The sequence below is a fragment of the Protomyctophum bolini genome (assembly GCF_963924005.1).
Source record: "Protomyctophum bolini genome assembly, chromosome: 13".
Classification (NCBI taxonomy): Eukaryota; Metazoa; Chordata; class Actinopteri; order Myctophiformes; family Myctophidae; genus Protomyctophum; species Protomyctophum bolini.
The window spans coordinates 38,883,537-38,899,894 of NC_137874.1; the positions used below are offsets into that span (position 1 = coordinate 38,883,537).

At 44.2% G+C, this 16,358-nt stretch overlaps 2 protein-coding genes across 2 annotated transcripts in view; both read right to left on the bottom strand.

Annotated features, from left to right (window-relative positions):
• Window positions 1-13,028, bottom strand: part of LOC308327330 (transmembrane protein 47-like) — a 28,356-nt gene extending 15,328 nt beyond the window's left edge. The window contains exons 1-2 of the mRNA XM_080780668.1: window positions 12,694-13,028; window positions 455-595 (exon numbers count right to left, since the gene is read on the bottom strand). Of these exons, the coding sequence (XP_080636794.1) occupies window positions 455-595; window positions 12,694-12,919 (367 nt within the window). The 5' untranslated portion in view covers window positions 12,920-13,028. The remainder of the gene's footprint in view (window positions 1-454; window positions 596-12,693) is intronic.
• Window positions 13,029-15,653: 2,625 nt separating this feature from the next.
• LOC308327062 (E3 ubiquitin-protein ligase TRIM35-like) overlaps window positions 15,654-16,358 on the bottom strand; it is a gene marked incomplete at its 3' end in the record, with an annotated part of 1,646 nt that continues 941 nt past the window's right edge. The window contains exon 1 of the mRNA XM_080780201.1: window positions 15,654-16,358. This exon is cut by the window's right edge and continues 941 nt beyond it. Coding sequence (XP_080636327.1) covers window positions 15,654-16,358 — 705 coding nt within the window.

Genomic DNA, 16,358 nt, shown 5'->3' on the forward strand with positions numbered 1-16,358 from the left:
CCTGAAACCACACAGACTGGGCCACGCCCCTCTAGACCTGAAACCACACAGGCTGGGCCACGCCCCCTCTAGACCTGAAACCACACAGGCTGGGCCTGCAGGCTAACTAATACCTGACAATCAATGTGTGAAATAAAGGTTGATTGAAATGAAATTTCTGGCATCTGGTTAGGAATGCCTCTCGGGCGCCTCCCTAGGGAGGTCCTCGACGCACGTCCCACTGGGAGGAGACCCCGGGGCAGACCAAGGCACAGTTGGAGGAAATACACCGACTCACTGGCCATGGAACGTCTCGGAATCCCCCAGGAGGAAGTCACTTAATGTTGCTCTGGAGAGGGAAGTCTGGAGCACTCTGGTGGAGCTGTTGCACCCGCGACCCGACTACGGATAGGCGGTTGAAGATGGATGGATATTAATTTAATAAAAGGAAAAGACAGAACAGAAGTGGTTTCACCTGCGGTGAGCAGGAACACGGCCACCAGGCGATAGTGTCGTCTCTGCGTCCCTCGGCACAGGGAGATGAGCGCCACCAGGAAGGCTGCGAGTGTGGACACGGCACCGGCTATCAGCAGCACCAGGGTGGCAATCTGCCAGTCTGCCAGGCACACACACACACACACACACACACACACACACACACACACAATGTTAAAACATAACATACTGTACAGGCTAATACGAGGAGATCTACAAGCTCAAAGTGCAGTACTTGTAGCTGTACTTTGAGCTTGTAGCTTTGTAGCTTGTAGATCGGACATTTTCTATTTATTTTTAGACGTTTTTAAAACATGAAATGGAACAATCTCCGTCTCAGTTTTGGTACTTCAACTACATGTTGATGCCAATATGTATGAATTCTGACCTTTTGCTTCTATATCACAGAATGTATACTTGTTCCACCACTGCATGTATACTTGTTGTGTGGACATCAACATTTTATTAGGGTCACAGTGGTTCTCAAACTTTCATGTTTCAAGGACCCCATAAACATATTTGGCCACGGACCCCCCCCCCCCCCCCCATCGGAAAAGGTTTAGTGCCAGCCATGGACCCCCAGGAGAGATGATTTGCGTTAAAACAATTCTAAATTATTGTGGTGCTATGTTAGAACTACTTGGCCAGTCATCAGCCAGTAAAACTACAGCCAAAAGGAAACCAAATTAATAATAAAAAAAAGCCTCCGCACACTCAAGCTGTGCAGAAATCCCCATTTCTTTTATAGCCAGCATTGGGGAAAACAATTAAATGTTTTATGTCACTCATCCGGTTGGAGACCTCCTTCTGGTCTTGAGGCATGCCTGAAGCCGAGAGTGAATGAATGCTGTTGAAAAAAAGGAAATATGTTGCCGTGCCATTTTTAACCTCTGAAGCCAGGATGCTATTTTCGGTGCATAACACCAGCGCACGGCTAAGTGTAAGTTCAACCACAACCCCTAAACCGTACGACACCCTGACTAACCCGGATCTCTTCAGAATTATAAGCCTCACGTCACCCTATAACTAACCCGGATCTCTTCAGAATTATACTTACTCCACCGAATCATTTTTGAAACATTAAATAAGCTTCAGGGAAAATATATACATTTGGATTGTGTCGACTAAAAGCTACGACGAAAAATGTTGGTCGAATAGATTTTTTTCCCAGCATGCAACCAAGTGTAATTATTATAATCTGGCATTATGACGCCATCAAGGCACCGACAAAATACATTTAAGGCTGACTAAACTGTTACATTTATTCGACTCAAATCTTATGATAATTAGTCGACAAAAAGTTGACTAACACTAAATCTTTTCAGATGACTAAGATATGACTACCGGTAAATAGAATTGTAATCAAAAGACTATGACTAAATTTGCTGTCCACACACACACACACACACACACACACACACACACACACACACACACACACACACACACACACACACACACACACACACACACACACACACACACACACACACACACACACACACACACACACACACACACACACACACACACACACACACACACACACACACACACACACACACACACACACACACACACACACACACACACACACAGGTTACAGGGGGGAGCATTGCTAACAAAAGCATGATTCAGAGTCCTGCACTGAATGGAAGCGCTGTGCTGACAAACATGAAACAAGGGCTGTAATCCCACAGAGGGAGGTGTACACACACACACACACACACACACACACACACACACACACAGTGTCACACACACACACACACACACACACACACACACACACGAGGTAGCGAGGTGAGTGAACACTGTGACACACACACACACACACACACACCCCAGAGGTGAGTGAACACAAACGCACACACCTCACGTGTGCCCACTCTGACTCTGGATGGCAGGAGAGCTTTGTGACACTGGTGTACTGGGGACACAACCAGGTCACATGGAATACAATTACACAATTATTTAAAAATAATAATAACAAAACAACAGGACAAAACAACACAACACAGGGTCTAATCACGGCACGGCAAGAATGTATGTGACCAGTCAGATGATGACGTCAGATGTCGCTGCCGGTTGCCGGTTTTCTTTTTTGGGTGGGGGAGGGCTTGTTTTTTAAAAGTGTAGCTTGCTTCCTAATGCTATTCAAACCGGTGGATCTTGGGTGTCCGACGGTCCTTGAGCAAGACACGGAGGAACCTCCAACGACAGTTAGACAGTTAACCCATTTTGGGCGGGAAGCCCTTTTGGTGTTTTAACCCATTCTGACCTGAGATCAGATTCATACGAGGTTTCCACTGGACACACACTGGTCTTGATTAACCCATTCTGACCCGAGATCAGATTCTAAAAATGTCAGTCGTTCTTCGATTTTTCAAAAATAGCAGACCTACAAGCTCGTAGCGCGCCACTCGGTGGCGCGCTATGAGCTTGTAGATCTGCTATTTTTCAATAGCTAAAGCATGACATGATGCTAAACACCAAAATGGGTTCCCGGTCAGAATGGGTTAAGCATTATGTTATACTTTAGCTATTGAAAAATAGCAGATCTACAAGCTCATAGCGCGGCACTAAGCTTGTATAGGTCTGCTATTTCTGAAAAAATCGTGAAAATGTGGCGCATACCTTTGAATATATTCTTTCAGAGCGAACGTTTTTAACTAAAATCTTTGTTTCTGGGGGCATCCCTGGAACATCATATGTTCAGACGGGGGACGGTGGCCAAATGCATATCATTTTTGAGGTCCTTGACATGAGATATTGAGCACCACTGATAAAGAAACATACTGTAGGTATTTCAGAAAACTGTCAGGATTCAGAAGACATTTTTTAATTTCGACGTCAGGCCTAAATTAAGTTCAGTGTCTTGAGAACCAGTGGCTGCAGAGGATCTACAGTACAAGTAGAGGGTGACATTTTTGGGGGATTTCCGCGGATCCAGTGGGATTCCCGTGGGATGGGATTAAAATGTATATTACGGGACGAGACGGGAATGAAGAGTCAACGGGAGCGGGCGGGAATTAGCCTTGTTATAATATTACTACAGATTAACGGTTTCTGGTGCCGTATCTTTGGAATTATGAAACACAAAAGAAAACACACAAAATCCATTACCTTTCCTAATGCTATTACCTATTAATAAAAACAAGATAAATAAACTACGGGAGCGTGATGGGAGTGGGAGTAACGTTTGAGTGGGACGGGATGGGATTTTTCCGTAGGTTTTTTGGATTGGACGGGAGTGAGAATCCACTCCTGTGTCAGTCTCTCTAGAGATCCAAGTAAAATGCAACGTTTGAGAGCTACACTCACAGCTATGTTAACTTAAAAACACAAACTATATCGACTTGAAAAAGAAAAACTAAATGAGTGAGTCAAGAGTGACTGTCTTGAACCTGCTCTGTCTGGACCACGACGAGAGCATGACTCAAGAGACAAAACTCATCCAAATAAAGCCACAGCTAAGGTTTATTTACTAATTACATCTGACATTCACAATGTGATTAGTGACTGCGGCGCAGTCTACCACCAAGCTGGGAACAACACACCGTCTTCTGTTGCATTGTATTAACCCATTTAGGCCTGACCTCGAAATTAAAAAAGAAAAATCTCCTAAATCCTCCAGTTTTCTGAAATAAATATTTCCACGATTCTTCTAAGATAGCAGACCTATACAAGCTCGTAGCGCGCCACCGAGTGGCGTGCTACGAGCTTGTAGATCTGCTATTTTGAAAACGGATGGACAAATGAAGTAGGCCTCCATCTTCTACCCTGGTCTTCAACAATGACCATTATTGGTTGTACAAAATGTGGGAACAGAGCGGCCTTAAGACGCACCGCCATTCCGACTACGTGACACGACTGGCTTCGGGACAGGGTTGGTATCGAGCGCGTCGGAATGGCGGAATGTTGCGCATTTGCCAAAAAATAAATAAATGATTTGACCTCCAAACCGCCTGAACACTCTCCCACTGGACCTACACTAGAACCTACTAACTACACGGTTAAAGTCTAACAGCTCCCAGTCCCGTCGATAGCAGGCTGGCGCCCTCGCATTATCTGTGTGTGTGTGTGTGTGTGTGTGTGTGTGTGTGAGAGAGAATGTGCAGCACATTACAAAGCGCTTTGGATAAAGGCACCATACAGTACAGTATAAATGCACCATTTACAGTTCACATTTGACCATTGATGTTGATGCCGAGACATCAGCGAATCATCCCCATAATTGGTCCAAGTTTCAGCCCAATCCGACCTCCACTGACAGGTTCCAGTATAGAATTATAAAAGTTCAAACATCTAAAACGGTTTGGATAGTCACTTCCTACTGGCAGCGTTCCCAAAATGCACAGCGCTGCATCGGTCCAGTGGTTTGAGACCAGACACAGACACATTGTTAGAGACTATTGATTCTCATCCTCTCTCAATTCATATGCATATACCGCTAACATATTGCATAACGTGCAATATCCCCCAGTGTTAATTTAACTCTGCGAGTATATACAAATGGAACCAAATGAAAAGAAGGAGAAAAACGGCAGCTGCGATCGGTGGCGGCGATTATACAAATCCGGCCGTGAAGTAACAGAAGGCATTCGTTTAAGGCCTGAAGCAATCGAAGCCTAATCAGTAACAGTTGTGTAGAGATGACAGAGGGAGGGAGGGGTTTCTCCACTGAGAGAGACTACTGGATGGATTCATGGCAGTCTGTGTTTTACCCTCAAACCTTTTCAGCTGAATATACAGTACACATCGCATGAACCACTTTCATTTAACCCATTCTGACCTGAGATCAGATTCATACGAGGTTTCCACTGGACACACACTGGTCTGATTAACCTCATTCTGACCTGAGATCAGATTCTGAAAGTGTCAGTCGTTCTTCGATTTTTCTAAAAATAGCAGACCTACAAGCTCGTAGCGCGCCACTCGGTGGCGCGCTATGAGCTTGTAGATCTGCTATTTTTCAATAGCTAAAGCATAACATAATGCTAACACCAAAACGGGTTCCCGGTCAGAATTTAATAGAAAAAATAGTCCGATCTACAAGCTCACAATGCGACACGTTGATTGTGAGCTTGAAGGTTGAGCTCGAACTTGCTCACCGTTGCCCTCCAGCTTCATCAATACACGCACGCTCCATCACCCCCCCCCCCCCCCCCACACACACACACACACACACACACACACACACACACACACACACACACACACACACACACACACACACACACACACACACACACACACACACACACACACACACACACACACACACACACACACACACACACACACACACACACACACACACACACACACACACACACACACACACACACACACACACACACACACACACACCAGCACTGCCAGCAGGCAATCACAAAAAAGGCAGGCATAGCCGAGTCAGGCTACCATATAGACACACAGAGCACATGCACCCAAAAATCTGTCCAGCAACTGTTTTTGCAACTTTTAGCCACTGTTGGTCGCACCTGTGCTCCTTACATTTAGCAGCCTGGTGTGTGTGAGTGTGAGTGTGAGTGTGAGTGTGAGTGTGAGTGTGAGTGTGTGTGTGTGTGTGTGTGTGTGATGAAAAAGTAAGGTGCACCAGTGCGGCCAACTAAAAGTTAGTCTGGAGGAGCCCTGTCATCGCCAGCAGTCCCAGCTGGGCCCGTCCCAGCAGAGCAGCACCAGTGCCAGAATACACTGCCCCTCTAAAAGAACCAGGTCGATGTTCACAGGAAGAAGCCAGGGAGTGTGTGTGTGTGTGTGTGTGTGTGTGTGTGTGTGTGTGTGTGTGTCAATAGCCTACTTTCTGGCTAGCCTGTCTTCAGTAAATGTAGAAAGCATTTGAACCCTGATCTCCTATAGCTGTCAACCAGTCCTTGGTTGAGAGTCAGCTATACTGCACAATGTGCACATTCAATTCTGAATAAAGATTACAATATTATATGCACCTTCTGAAAATAAGAATACTGAGATGTCAATGTTAGCATTTAATACCAATAATTACTCAAATTCTTCTGCACTTCGATTTCTTTGTTTTCAGCGACATTCCTGGAGAATCATAAAATCCACTGCTGAATTCTCTAAAATGTCTCTCTCTCTCTCTCTCTCTCTCTCTCTCGTTCATTCTTATAATAATTCAATTAAACCCGTTTGTTTTTTCCAAAACACCCAGCATGCAAAGAATGTCCAACAGATGACATCATCATCGTCGTCATAAGCTACCAGCAGACCAAAACAATTATTGAGACAGTGTTGAGGAGCGTTTGGAGGATTGTGGTGAAATCCTGCCCATAACAAACCAGCTTGGGGTTGTTTTTAGGGTTGGGATAATTTAGGATTTTAACGACTCTGGTTGCTTAACAATTCCCTCTTAACAAGGTCTCATTCCTTATAGCGGTTGGCTCCCTTCAACGATTCCGATCAGAAAGGAAATGTGAACGTATCACACCATTGAAAGTATATTAGCTGAAACCTCACAAGATGGCTCCCTCACTGAGCTCCATGGACGGGTCGCTCGTTTTCGATATAGACTCGACTCTAGGGAGGGGGGTGGGGAGAAGAACGCATTTGACCACAGTTTACAAGCAAGCACTGCATGTCGTTATATCGGTTAGAGGTAGTTTTTTTTAATTGTTAATTGATCGATTAACCGGTTAGTTGATAAGTGGCGTTTTTGTAAAAAACTAAATCTATGAATCTTAATTTCCCTCAATATACAACATACAAATCTACATTTTTAGCTGATATACAGAAGTAATACAAAAGGCATATTATATTACTTAATCAAATATTTATTTGACCATTGACGATACAGGGCCAGGCAATGGCATCTTTGTATGTGCGTTCCTCCTCGGCCACACGCGTGTGCAGACAGCGTTACATTCACAGAAAACCACCCAATGATAGAACCGCATCATTTTCGATTAATTACGATTAGTTATTAAATGTTAACGACTACCGACTATTTTCTTATCGGCGATTAATCGATTAACTATTAACATCCAAATGGACCCTTTTTTATTAAGGTAAACACAAACCAATGCAGTTGCATTGGTGTGTTTGACCTTAAAGATGGAGTGCCACAATTTTTGTATTTTTCCAGTTTTTCCATGCGTCTATGAAGTGACAATACTTCATTAGACACCCTGGGGTACATTATGTGCAATGGTGTATTCACTTTTGTATTTAGGGTTTCTTCCTGGAGGGTGAACCCTTGACAGTCAAACGGGCCAATGAAATGAACAGTAATATAGTGACATCACACTATCAGCCACTCCCCTAACCCCTGCCCCTGCGGCTGGGCTTCATACAGGTCTGGAGCTGATGGTGGTGCTTGAAATGAAACGGGTTTGAGAACCAGTGGTATTGTTGTAATTAATTATATAACAGACGTAGAAGTGCACATTACACCAGCTCCGACAGTGTGATGAATGAAAACCCCGTTCGCCGTGAAACGTTTTCCAAAATGTGACCGGAAAAACCGATTCCTGGTTCCCTCAATGGTGCATCCGGTTTCCTCCGGTTCCTGGAGACCCACCCAATAATCCTCTAGTTGTTTTGTTTTAGTAATGAGCTCGAGCATCAGGCATCATCATGCACGCTCCCTTCTTCAACTGGGACGTCCCACCCGCCCCCCCCCCCAAAAAAAACCCAACGGGGCCCGCCTCCGATTCAACGTGTCGCATTCCTCTGCCATCGCAGAGCCATCAATCACTGCCGTCCTGTTGTGTTCATGCAGCGCCGTGTGTGAGTGTGTGTGGGTGACTGAGCGTGCGTGGCTGCGTGCATGCGAATAATGGCAGAGCACTGGGTGAGGGTTCATGTGGTTTGTTTGGGGGGGGGGGGGGGTGATCTGAATGGACTCTCACCACCCAGTCCAATTAACTGTTTCATTCACTTGGATGGCTCTGTTGTGTGACTTCATAGTCTGTGTTTTACATTAAGGGATTGTTTTTTTCCCAAAGCCTCATTGGTTTAAAACGACAACAAAACAATCTCTAATGCTGCGTTCAGTCACATGACAAAATATGCAAAGCTATCTGTTATCTGTCGCTTTGTAGCTTCGTATCTGAAGTTGAAGCCAGCTCAACACTTATTTATTTGTAGCTTTGGAACCGTTGAAAAGACCACATGTCAGATGCGTCTTTGTATATCTTCATGTTCGCTGGCTTCAGTTGCTTCCATTGAAAATGGAATGGCAGACTGTCTTTGTAGCTGCCAGTTTGAACGCAGCATAAAACAAGGTCAAAAACAAACTCTTAGTCTCCCATCGTTTTTTATGAATACAATTTGTGTAACCAATATTAATGATCGCTGAAGACCAGGGTAGCTGGAGAGTGGAGACCTACTTCTTTTGTCCATCGGAAACCAATTAAGTTAGCGCCGTTTGATAAGCCAAACAGGCTTTTGAAACGGAACAGTAGCAGCATTGAATGGTTGCCGTGAACGTGCCAAAAGGTTGCTGCACTGCTAGAAAAGACTAGATGCACCAGCAACAGAATACGTTGTGTCGTTCCCACCTTATTAGTAGTAGACTAGACTCCGCACTGCTGTCACTTTATAAAAGGCATAATGTGTACCTTTGCCCTAGTGCTGCACGATTAATTGAAAAAAAAAGATCGCGATCTAGATTCAGACGCCTAAAATCGATCTAATTTCAAAATTTGAGCAAGAAATCGTGCAGCAATAGTTGGCTGTCCAATTCATTTTTTAGTTACTCTTATGTTTTTGCTACAAGAGAGGGACTTTATGAGAGGTTTAAGTCGATGCACTTCGATGTTGTCTGTTACAGCCACAGTAGTGGGCTCCAGGTGCCACATTTTTAATGTAGTAATGTTCAGCAACTACAGACAAAAGACAAACATTTTCATGGAAAAAAGTGCGAATCGTGTCAGAATTCACATTTTCCAACAGAAGTCAGTTGGACATTTTCAACCTGGGGAGGTGCTAATGTTGCCTCTCCGCTTTCCGACAAGTCTTAAAAACCCGTTGCTGGCTGACTGCATAATCTACGCTATAGGGGTTGTTTCACCCCTTTACTTTTTGGAAACGATACTGCGAAAAGGGTTTTCGCCACTGCTTTTGGACGTGCTCCCCCCCATTTCACCCAGTATAGCCTGGGGGCCACAATGCTTTCTATGGCATAGGCAGCTCCCGGCAGGATCCGCCCACGGAGAATCTAGACGCAGCTGCGCAACATGAGACTAATTAATTAGAGCGACAGAGAGAGAGGAGTGTGTGTGTGTGTGTGTGTGTGTGTGTGTGTGTGTGTGTGTGTGGTGTGTGTGTGTGTGTGTGTGTGTGTGTGTGTGTGTGTGTGTGTGTGTCAATTTAACAAAGGTGCAGACGATCAGAAATCAGCAGAGTGATCGACGTTTGCGCTACTCTATGCCATATTGAAGTGGACTCGGCGGCACCAGACTTTTTTTCTCTCCCTGGAAATAAAAACGTCTGGGTTTCCGAGGCTACACCCAGTATGCACGGATACCTCTATCTATACGGAACCTCTTCTCGAAGCCAGTAACAGCGGAGGGTTGAGGTTCCAAACAGGGCTATACAGTAGGCTATATGCACACAGAATAACTCTTCCTATACTTCCAGGCCACAACTTTACGTCTTTCACAGGTGTTACCGATGATACGAATAGGCTCTGTTCCATTTAGTGTGCAAGTGGTTCTCAAACTTTGAGAGTTATGAGGGTCCTTGAAATTAAAAAGTGTGGCAAATGTGTATACTCTCAGAGTTACACACCCGTACGGGGCCTTTTGGAACCCACTCAAGGACACTTTGAGTGTTTCCAATGAGCCAACATCCACAATAGCAGCACCCCGACTCTGTTTGACCAGAATGAATCAGAGCCTTCATTATAGTATCATCATCAGTAACACCTGTGAAGCAAGTAGGGAAGTGTGGAAGTTCTTTCCAAAATGGTGTGTATTGTATGTGTATATAGCTTTGCTCATACAACAAACCAACCATAACAGCAGTCTTTAGCCAGTCTAGTCTAGCCACTGGAGCAGTGTGCTGCTGGTGTTTATGCCTACAGAAACACACCCTGCCTTCTGACAGCCTCTCACTGTATTTTGGTGTTTTCACGCTTTGTTTTGATAGACTGGGATGTGTTGCACCCCGCCCACAAGGGGGGGGGGGGCTGAGGGGGGTTCCAGCTAAATGGGGAACAGCCCTGTTATATTTTTCAGCTTGTACCCGCTCAGACTGGCTCAACCAATGAAGCCATACGTATGTGCATAGCCGGACAGGCAATGATCTACAAGCTTGTTGACAACAAATCTCCTCTCATGGGGGGGGGGCCATCTTTTGGAGAGGGGGCCTGCAGGGTTCATGACATGAAAATGTTGGAGATACACTGGTGGTGTGAGCCGCACTAATAGCCTGTCATTACATAATGTGACAACATTTGTCACATTACAATCTCACACCAGAAGGCTGTCAGATTGAACAGTAAACATCACTTCAGTGTCATTATTATGAATATTTTCCCCCCATCATTGGAGTAAATAAGCGCTAATTATTTGAACCCTCTCATCCCATCACGCGCACACACACACACACACACACACACACACAGTGGAATGTGCTCCCCCCCCCCCCATCCCCACCCCGCCCCACATTTGACGCAAACTAGAAATAAATGTGGTTTCAAAAGGAAACATAAGGAAGCAATAATCAGAATGGAAATTGGTTTAGATTAGGTTGCCATTATTGGAATTTTCAGACAGACAACTTTACTTTGAATGTTTTGTTTTCATTTCAACAACATTGACCATTCCTGGTTACATAATTGTATTGTGGTGTTTTTGACTAAATGGGGATCATTAACAAACAACACCCCCAACCACGCCCTCTTCTTGTGCATTATGCAACCTCTGGTGGGTCCCCAACCCACAGGTTGAGAACCATATTGGGTTAAATATGAATGTAAATACAAAAATACAAATGCATGTTTTGCAAAAAATAAAATGGAATTACAAGATTTTTATAGTAGCGGCCCCCTACACACTTAATTTAAATAATCCCTCCATTTCAGTACAAACAAAGATGAGATAATTAAAACACATTTTTACAGTTATTATGTACATTGTATTCATACTAGACAGAAATCAACCTTACATTAAAGGAAAGGCCTGCATGTAGTTAAACTGATGTCATATTTGACTGCATTGATCTGTGGATATCGATTCGATGCCACTTATCATCCGCTATAGCCAGCAGCAAATAATATGGTTCCCAAAGTGCGGTTTGGTGACCCCCCCCCCCCAGGGGTCCTTGCAGGGTTTTAGGGGGTCCCTCCCTAGCTAAATTAGTTACTAATAGCATCGAATTCAGTTGAACCATTTTAACCCCAGAGAACACATCTATCACGTCTATTAGAAATTGCTGATCTACAACTTCACAATATGCTATCATTGTGAGCTTGTAGATCGGTAGTGGTTTGCAACATTATAGCCACAGACAGAAACAATACATTTTTTCTGTGATGTGTGATAAATAGGCTAGCCTATGCCTTCATATTTGGGTGATTTTATTGGAAAAATTACATTTAAAATACATATTTTAACAAATCTTCTCTGATCACTGATACATATTTTAAGATGGCGCCATGAATACATCAATTTGGGGATTTTATTGCCATGAAATTTAGTTTTGAGAACCTACTGCCACTTACTACCAAAAAATAATAAACCAACCAGTGGTTCGGGGACCACCAGTGGTCTTGAGGGGGCTCCAGGTGGGCCCCAGCAAAATGATGAAAAGTTGGTAACCAAATGAACCCTTATTAGATATTAAACACTTGAGCGTAACATGAAACCAATGGACCCATTAAGCATGAACTGCATTACTTAATTCTACACAATTAGATCATCTAGATTCATTGTTATTTTGATCACGGTTGCCCGTTATCTCTCGGTACTGGTACCAGCATCAACACAGCATGGCCATGGAAATGTGAAACATCTTATCCAACGACAACAAAATATTCTTTAGTTTTTTTGGTCTGAAGCGCAAAATCTGACATCAAATGTTGGTCCGGCGTGGTTCAACAACAATGCCCAACATCAACAGGGTTGGGAAAAACACTGCTCTGTCTATAGTACGGCCACGTTGCAAACAATTAAAAACAACACCACATTTCGGATTAGGAATAATAACGCATAATGAAATCATTCTTCTCACCAGATGACAGCGTGGAGAAGCAGCTCCACTCGGGCTCATGCTGGTGGTCCTTGGCTGCGGCGGACTGCGTGCAGGACTGCCACAGGGACAGGGAGAAGTGGTCCGCGGTGACCCACTCCGGGCTGAGCAGAGCCACCACGTCCAGACACAGCGCCAGGAACACGCTGAGGAGAGCGATCAGCTTGAAGGGCCTGAACACATGATGGTGCACCTCGTCCACGGACATCTTTCTAGCATACTAACCAAACACACTGACCCTTATACACGCACACACTAGTAACGCACACCGTGGACTGGAGCCGCCGCTGCTGCTTGCCTCTCTCTCTCTCTCTCTCTCTCTCAGTCTCTGTGTGTGTGTGTGTGTGTGTGATTGTTCTACCAGGCGCGTCAAGTCAGGAGAGCTGAGTCAATGCATCTGGTCTAACGGTTTTCAAAGTAAAAGCATGGTGGTAGCTTGTTGTTTTACATTCCGTCCGTCGTACGACGGTGTCGCCCTTTAATTAACCGGACCAGATTTACAAGCCATTGATTGATTGATTGATTGATTGGAATTTTGATTGAAAATCTTATTTCACAGTATATGTTAGAATGGGTACATTTCAAACGAAATCACTTGACTAGTCAATGCAAAAACTGCACTCACAGTCTCACACTTCATGTTTACAACAGGGTCCGCCAACGCACACGTTGTTGCCTGGGTGGATCAACGAGAGGTCTGCTACAGGTCTTTAAAAAAAAAAAAGCTAAACAGAATCCAGGTCTGGTGAGTCCCGGGAGCGCGCTCAAGTAAATAGCCTACGTTAAAAACGCAGGTCTCATTGGAAATGAACTATAGGCGTGTTAAATCGCTCCACGTTTGAAAGGCCCTTTATTATTATTATTATTAATAATAATAATAATAATAACACTATAGCCTTTTGTAGCATGGTAATTGAAGACCATCTATCATTCTTTGCCTTCTCCTTCTCCTAGCCCTGCAGTGATTCCCAAACGGTGGTGAGTGTTGTGTGTCCCTTAGTGCACGGGCGCCTTCTAGAGGGTTGCGCGACATGAACAGGTGGTGGTGCTATGGGGTTTTAATTTAAATAATATTAACATATTATGCCAATAATTATATGGCAAGTATATGCAGAATAGGAGGTAACAGGGGGTGCATGCATGGCCAAAAAGGTTTGGGAACCACTGACTTAGCCTCTAGGCGGCCTATAACCCATAACCCAGAGGGCCTTTGGGGCGACGGGCATATAAGAACCATTGAAATTGAATGCTGCCGTCAGAAGGCATTCCAATGAATGCCTTTGGCGCACCGCATCACACCACAGACCATCTGTTGACGAGCTCCTCTTCAAAAGCTTTGCAAGGTTCCCAAACTTTTTCAGGTCAAGGACCCCCAAATTGACACTAATTAGCCCGCAGACCCCACATTTGAAAAGCTGTGTCAGGGAGCCCCATAAGATAATTGTTTTCACGGCTCTAGCAGTGATTCTCAACCCGTTTCATTTAAAGGACCCCCAGTTTGACCTGCATTAGTCTACAGACCCCCATTTAATGGCATTTCCAATTTTCCATCTCTGGGACCCCCGATTTATATTGTAAAATCAATGTTAATTTAACTCTGAGAGTGTTCAAATGGAACCAAATGGACCCGTTACAGACCCATAAGGGTCCATTTGGTTCCAAACTATCCTTTAACTAGGGACCCCCTGGAACTCCCTCAAGGACCCCTGGGGGTCCCCGGACCCTACTTTGGGAACCACTGGTTGAAAATGGCGAGGGGGTAAAACCTAAATTGAGGGGGCAGAATTTGCAACTGAGGGTGCCAGCAGCACACCCGTGGCGCCGGGCCTGCATGGGTCATCATGCATGTTGGCTGATCTTTTCCCGGATTGGACCTCGTTAGTGATATGGACTAGACATGTAACTGTCTGTGACAAAGGTGATGCTCATTAATACATAATCAAGGAAGGCAATTATGTTTCTGCACTGTCTAATAGGTCTACATATCTATCCTAAGATGCCATCAAAGAAAATAAGAAATGTTAACTCGAGCGAGGTTTAAACATGAAAGCATGTTTACAGTTGTTGCACAGAAATAAGTAATTTTACATGAAAAGTAATGCTACTTTTGCGATGTAGTTAAATTAAATTTGTGAAAAATTTGATTTTTCACAATCAAAAGTACAAAAGTAAGGTAAAAGTACAAATGTATTGGCATCAAAATGTACTTAAAGTACCAAAAGTAAAAAGTACTTACACTATGCAGAATTTCCCATTTGAGGCATTCAAATGTAAAAACATATTTTGAAAAGAGCAGATCTACAAGCTCACAATGCATCGCAATTTGTGATCTTAATTGTATTTTCAAATGGACGAAATGGCTGAAGTATTCAACGTATGTTTTCCGATAACAAAGTATCTAGTATACTGTAACTAAAGATTTCAACTAAAGTACAATATTTGCCTTTGTGATGTGTGAGTGAAAGCTAACAGTAATGAGACTTAAGGCTCATACATATAGTCTGGATTTTCGGTGGTGAGGTGACCACCGAAGTGACCGAACTACAACATGTTCAGCTAAACTATAATACATTTTTTTTAAATAAAAACAAAAAAAATGATAGGTTTGTCTTTGTGGTTTGTTTTGTATGTATCTTTCAGACGTGGAAGGCTACATGAAGACAGACGACAGAATGCGTTTAGCCAAAGAACGGCGTGAGGAGAGAGAGAGGAGTCTGGGTAAGAGAGACTATCTTTAATGAATCAATCCTGAACACAAACAGCAGGAAAACAAAGTCAGAGAATATCCTTTACAAACATAACATACAAACATTGTGTGTGTGTGTGTGTGTGTGTGTGTGTGTGTGTGTGTGTGTGTGTGTGTGTGTGTGTGTGTGTGCTGTGCACGGGCGTGGTGCATGCACGAGCATGCATATGCGTGAAAGCTCCCCCTCCCCCCAGTATCAGCTTCTGGCTAGAGAAAACACATCATCATACAAGATCTTCAGAGTACCACCAAGACCAGGGACAATGACTGGAAAGAGTGTGTCAGTGAACCTGTGTGTGAAGGTGTGTATGTGTGTGTTAGTATCAGGATCACAGAATGACAGCTTTCCTTCATTCCAGTCCAGTTGGACTCTGATCCTCTGAGGCTTCTGCTTCAATAAAAGAACATTGGATGACACTGAGGAGGATGTTGCTGTGTATGTACCGTCATGTAACCTTATTATCCAGGATGGACCCCGTGTGGTTCCCTTCCTCAGGTAGGATTCTGCTAACACACCTACTTGCCAGTCTGTCTCGTCTCCAACCTCAACATCCCAGCTGTGACTCCCTGAGTTAAAGCCCTCAGAACCAAGGACAGCGCCGACCTGGTCAAATCTCTCTGAATTGTCAGGGAGCTTCTGTCTCTCTCCCCATGTCACGCTAGTCAGATCATCAGACAGGGTGTAATCTGAATGGGCAGTGTTGGGGTCCAGAATGACAGGAGTGTAGGAGACAATGTCATTCATCTTGTCCCAGACTCTGAAGGCCAGGTTGCCCAGGTGTTTGGCCACGTCTATCAGTGCTCCTGAGACCGGCTGTGGGTCCTGCAGTGTGAGCTGGACTCTCTCCATCGTGGTCTTGTAGTTCTGCAGGAATGAGATGTGTTCAGCTCTCAGCTCCTC